General features: G+C 33.6%; 1 protein-coding gene across 1 annotated transcript; it reads left to right on the top strand.

The window, feature by feature from the left end:
- The first annotated feature begins 3,035 nt into the window (after window positions 1–3,035).
- LOC145001731 (uncharacterized) lies at window positions 3,036–3,726 on the top strand. Its single transcript, XM_078961083.1, has 2 exons — window positions 3,036–3,265; window positions 3,439–3,726. Exons 1-2 carry the CDS (start codon window positions 3,122–3,124, stop codon window positions 3,520–3,522), a joined length of 228 nt encoding a protein of 75 aa, XP_078817209.1. The 5' UTR covers window positions 3,036–3,121; the 3' UTR covers window positions 3,523–3,726.
- The last annotated feature ends 2,064 nt before the right edge of the window (window positions 3,727–5,790 follow it).

Raw genomic sequence — 5,790 nt, 5'->3', positions numbered from 1 at the left:
CACGCTAGCATTATTCTAACACTTTTCCTAGGTTACTAGGAATCCCACCTCACCCTGCTGTCTCATTAGGAAAGAAACTTTTATCAGTAAGAAATAACTATGTTATCTTGTTCGGAAAAAAAACTTTTATCAATAAGAACTAATTATCATACAAATACTAACTACATCCAACTAGAATTAGGCAGTCATTCGACTGAGAGATCATGCACCACAATGGTTGGACTCAAACAAGAGTTATGCATTAAGGCTAAACCAAGCAATCTGAAACTATCTAATTTTAGGGAATGCAATCATAACATATTCACATAACAGTTAACTAATATTGATATAGGTTTCAAGCAACACAAAGCAATCAACAATAAAGCATTTAACCTTCAATTAGCACATAGCAAGCAATTCCTACGCTAAACGGCATCTTAAATATCAGAAAATTCTAGCATGCAATTCCTGAAAGATCCTTAGCCTACTTACTAGCATGCATTTCTAGTAGTTCGCATATCAACATATATATATATATATATATATATATATATATATATATATCTATATATATATATATATATATATATCTATATATATATATATATATATATATAACAAGTATGGATATTTTGGGAACCAATTTCTTGTTCGAGCTCCGGCTGACTTAACACATCACATCACCTTTCTCCTCTTGACAAAATTCAATTCAAAAAGGTTTGTGAAAGTTCTCAGATCCTTATTTTGAGTTTGGAAGCACATAGATGTTCATCCAAATCCCTCAAACAAAGGCTATGATACCAACTTGTAACATCCCATTTTTCAAACAAAAAATTTCATTTTTAAAATTAATATAAGCACCAATGTTCATAGAATAGTAATCAATGTAAGAACATTTGTTTAATAAACCCAAATCCATAATTAGAGTTATCAAGAAATGCATCACGAAATCTAGAAGTATAAAATTTTCGATGTGTGTGTATAGTTACGACTTCGCCTTCTCACAATCCGATGAGTACCTCAAACACATGTAATTCAAAACTGTAAGAACAAAGCTTATTAAGTTCTCCAAAACACCACATATAACACATAACAATGGGCCCCGTCCTAAGGGTATATTACAACCCATGTGAATGTTATGGTCCACCCATAGTCTTAAAATTACTTCCGTTGCTACAATCCTACTACAGTCTTTCCTGCTATGGTCCACCCATAATCTTTCACACAATTACTATAGTCCCCCATAGTCTTTTATAAAAATGACATGGTTCCCCCATAATCTTCCATATAAGTCATAAAGACAAGTAAACATATCATGACACACAGTATCCTACATAATATAGTGAAAAGACTCACATGAATCCTAGAGTTGAATCTGATTACTTGAAGTCTCAAAGAATCAGATACATGAACCGTCTAAACCAATCACAGACTGAACCTCATCCTATAGTTCAAACCCTCCAAGTTTGATCCTAAAAGTCAGACCGGTCAAAAACTCAATAATCAATGCCAGCACGTCTTGATCGTTGACCGTCCATCCCGTGATCCACTAAATGATAGAATAGTTAAAAACATTCCACAATCTCATTGTAACCCTAAACAAGGTTTGCCACTAAATCTAGCTAAGCAATCTTCCTCATTAAGGACTTAATCCTTTAAGTCCAAAAGCTTAAAACTTTAGATCTGTTTCTCTTAAGGGTCTTAATGGATAAAGTTTTTCCAACTTTATCCATAAGAAAAGCTAAATCACTCAATAAACGAATCCATAAGTCCAAAAGTATCCAAAACACACTTATCTTCATGAATTAAGCAAAGAGGGCTCTTGCCTGCACTGTTATTCCATTATGTGATCAGTTCTAGAACCAAAGATAAATCAAAAGCTTAAGAGCGCTCCAAACTCAGTAGAACAAGCCACAAAGGAACCAAAACTCATAAAAATGGACTAAAAACCCAACAACTCATAGATCTATAGAAGAAAAGAGATAGAGCTTAGATCTTTGAAGTTACAAAGGTCCAGAAGGAGTAGAAAAGGCTGAATACTTCAAGTACTAAGCTCAAAAGACCAATCTTTCTTATTTCCTTTGCTTAAAAACACAAAACTACACCAAAAGTGGATTTATGAGAGAGGATGAGCTCCAATGCTTCGAGAGAGGCTAGGGTTTCATTAGATGTGCTAAAGGAGGTGGTGGAGGCTACAAATGTTGAAACCCTAGGTTTAATACCCTTAAATATTCCCAAATCCCAAGGCCTAAGGCCTAAGCCTGATCTAGTGAGGCCTAATTCAGCTTAAGCCCAAACTATTTCCAACCCATAACATGACATTTAAGTCTTAAGCCTTACACTCTTACCCCAAAACCTTATTCCCTTAAGGTCCAAATTTCATCACTTAAAGTCTGAGACCTTTAGATGATAAATTTAAAATCCGACTTTCCAATTAAAGAAACATCGTGAAACTGGATGTTACGCAATAGACCATCCTAATCAGCACCAAATAGGGTAAGGGTGCTCTGTTGTATTAGGTGAAACCAGATAAAAGGAAAATATGAACAAAACTGAACAAATATTAGGCATTAACGTATTAAAAATCATCACAATGACAAAATCGACAAAACTTGACAAACTTAAGGATTTTTATGTCAATAGTCCTCTATTCCAAATGTCGCCCTATTGTTGATAATAGACATACCAATCTAGTGGGAAGAATATTTTTTCTAAGCTTTGGTTCAAATGAAAGAAATTACACTTTACATACAAGTTAGGTCTTAAATGACTACATTCAGACCAACATGGTTGTTTCAATAAAATCCTAAAATCATTGTTTAGCCTATAATGCAAAAAGGTTTTCATTTTGTAGTTATCCCTCTTTTATAATGGTCTAAGCTAGAAAAAGCAAAGTTGCAAAAAAGTAAAACCTTAACCCTAGGAGTGTCCATTACAATAAAATTCTAATTTAGAGCGAACAAGTAAATTTCATCAAACCACATGGGCCTCTTTTGTAATTTATGATTATAAAGTATTTTTTTTACCTTGTATATATTGCAACTCATTGTCGAATACATACAAGCGGGACGGCGCTCTCTGATTTCAAAATATCGGCCTCTAATCTCCAACTGTCTACCTTTTCAAGTTTGAAAATCAGCAGATGAAACTTACAGAAGTACCTATGAGATTCGGCCGCGGAGGCGGTTGTGACAGCGATGTAGTATCAAGCAAGAGAGAAGTTAGCAATAATAAGCCCCAATTCAGGCCGGCTATCGATGACACCAAACCGCTTCTTCAAGATCCGGTACTTTGTTTCTCTAATTTCACCACTCACCTCTTCTTCATTCCCAAATCAGAGTTCGCTTTCTGAAATTCATGACGAGTAATCTTCAGACATTTGGTCAATTGATTCTATGACCGACTCTTTGTTTGATTTCCCATCATGTAACTCTGAAGATTTTGTTTTTTCTCCTGTAGATTCTAAGATCAGACCCAATCGAGACGGAGGAAGCTGTTCTCCGATTGCCTCCTTTCCCTCCGATTACCTCAAGCTCTCAATGATTGTGTACGTATCTTTTTTAGTAACTGTGAATTAATCTGGTTTACAACTGTTCCTGTTTTAACATTTGCAAAGTTTTTAACTAATTTGAGAAGGGGTAAACCAGAAAAACGGTTTTGGCTCTAATTAGATTGAGAAAATATGTTGTAATGATGTATGATGCTGCGAATTTACCTTAAAATGGTATTGTGGTGTTTATAACATAATGAATTTGGTCTAAAGGATACATTTCCACCAGAACAAGCATTAATTTAAATTGACCACTGTATTCATTTTAAATAAGCTGGTTTTGTGTTTGATCAAACTCTAATTAATTGAAATTAACTTTATGGAATGTAGAATTAAGAAATGTAACAGAAAACAAGTTCAGAAAGAACACTAGCACACACTTTCAATGCTTAAACTCAGTTTAGGTTCATTTATGCAAGTAGTAAGCTAATGCCAACTAGGATGCCGGTTATATCTCGAACAAATAAACTTCATTTAAACATACAACCCCAAATACCTGTGTCACTTGTACATTTAAATACTTTAGCACAATGGTTAGGTTAGAAGTTTAACCAATATTAGTCATGTTAATTTCCCACTTAACCACTTGTTAACACCCATTGTTCATTGCTATCCTCTTATGAAGTTCCTTTTGGAATGAAGTCCATCCCAGTTTCACCAGCATAAATTAGTCAAACATAATCAAGTCTACAATTCATCATTTCAACTAAATCCAACAATGATCGACCCTACATTGAAATATCAATTGAAAAACAATAAAATTCATGATGTTCATTATTTGATAGAGTATTTTTATGTATTCACCCTTGTGTTTCAAGCTTCTTTCCAGAAATAGGTATGGGTCATATTTAATTTTCATAATATTAATTGCTTTACAATTTAGGTGAGCCAATTAGTCCCCAAAGGACCGCTTGACTAGCGCCTAGCCACTTCTACAAAATTGAGTGACATAATGTTTTGAGTAAATTACACGAATGGCTCCTATGGTTTGGGGTAATTTGCGTGTTTGGTCCCAAACTTATTTTTTTAACTCGGCAAGTCCCTACTGATTGTTTTTATTATGTGTTTGGTCCTTATTGTTTGTTTTTGTTACGCGCTTGGTCCCTGTCATACCTAAAAAGACTATTATTTAAATAGAAAAAAATGATGGGGTACGTAAGGTAAGGTCAGAAGGGTGAGATTAGGGGTGTGTTTATTTGAATAAATTAAAAAATAAAGGGAAAAATAGACTTTTTATGTATAAAACAGGGATCAAGCGCGTAATAAAAACAAACAGTAGGGACCTTCCGAGTTAAAAAAATTAATTAGGGACCAAACACGCAAATTACCCTAAACCATAGGGACCATTCGTGTAATTTACTCTAATGTTTTTAATAAAATGTAGATGATTCAACCTCCAAGATTTTTCGAAGTCTAATGTCTTAATAAGAAATAATTTGGAAGTCCAATACCATGATAAGAATATACAGAAATATAATGCCATAATTAAATAACAAAAAAGTACATTGTTATTAATTGTGTGTAGTCTTGTACCTAATGTATACCAATCAAATGCAATCCAAAACACATAAGCAGACTGGGGCGGACCTGTAAGTAGTTTTTGATAAATTTTCCGCCATAATGCAATTTTTAGGGCATGCTACCCTTAAAATCATATGTGTTACCCCTGGCATTTTGTTTCGGGACCGCCATTGTTAAGCACACATGTATGCATTATACATACATAGCATCAACTTTTACAGAGATAGTTTCATTCAATAAAACCCCATAAAAATTGTTAGTTCTTGGATCTATTTTCCTAATTTTGGACATTTTTGGTAAATAATCTGCAAACGAAAGATTGTAGTAACATATGTTTTGAATTAATCATCATTCAAACACTCATTTAGCAAATAATCAACATTGAAAATTGTACCATATAAATAGTTCATTAAAAGATCCAACACTAACTGCATCTGAAAAATATAAGGGCGTGTTTAGTTACAGAAAAATGAGTGGTTTTATGGGAAAAAAAATTCTAAGAAAAATGAGAACTAGAAAATGCGTTTAGTTTAACATTTTTTCTAAAATTTTCAAAGAAAACGAAAATATTTTGTTTTCCAAAATTATAAAGAACTTAGAAAATTTTAGAAAATTATTAATTATTGTTTTCCATATTTTTGAATTCCATTTTTTTCTAAAATATAAACACAACCTACCCTCAGGCCACCTCTCCCACCCCGTACACACTATCAAGCACGAATACCCCCACCCCACCACCA

The sequence above is a fragment of the Lactuca saligna genome, chromosome 6 (assembly GCF_052625555.1).
Source record: "Lactuca saligna cultivar CGN05327 chromosome 6, ASM5262555v1, whole genome shotgun sequence".
In the NCBI taxonomy this organism is placed as follows: domain Eukaryota; kingdom Viridiplantae; phylum Streptophyta; class Magnoliopsida; order Asterales; family Asteraceae; genus Lactuca; species Lactuca saligna.
The sequence above is the reverse complement of the archived record's forward strand: the minus strand, read 5'-3'. Positions and strand labels throughout refer to the sequence as shown.

Bases quoted from the DNA above. Each gene is read 5' to 3' on its own strand.
- LOC145001731 (XM_078961083.1), top strand. From the start codon at position 3,122: ATGAAACTTACAGAAGTACCTATGAGATTCGGCCGCGGAGGCGGTTGT. The intron at 3,266-3,438 runs GTACTTTGTTTC...TTTCTCCTGTAG, and splicing joins AACCGCTTCTTCAAGATCCG to ATTCTAAGATCAGACCCAAT.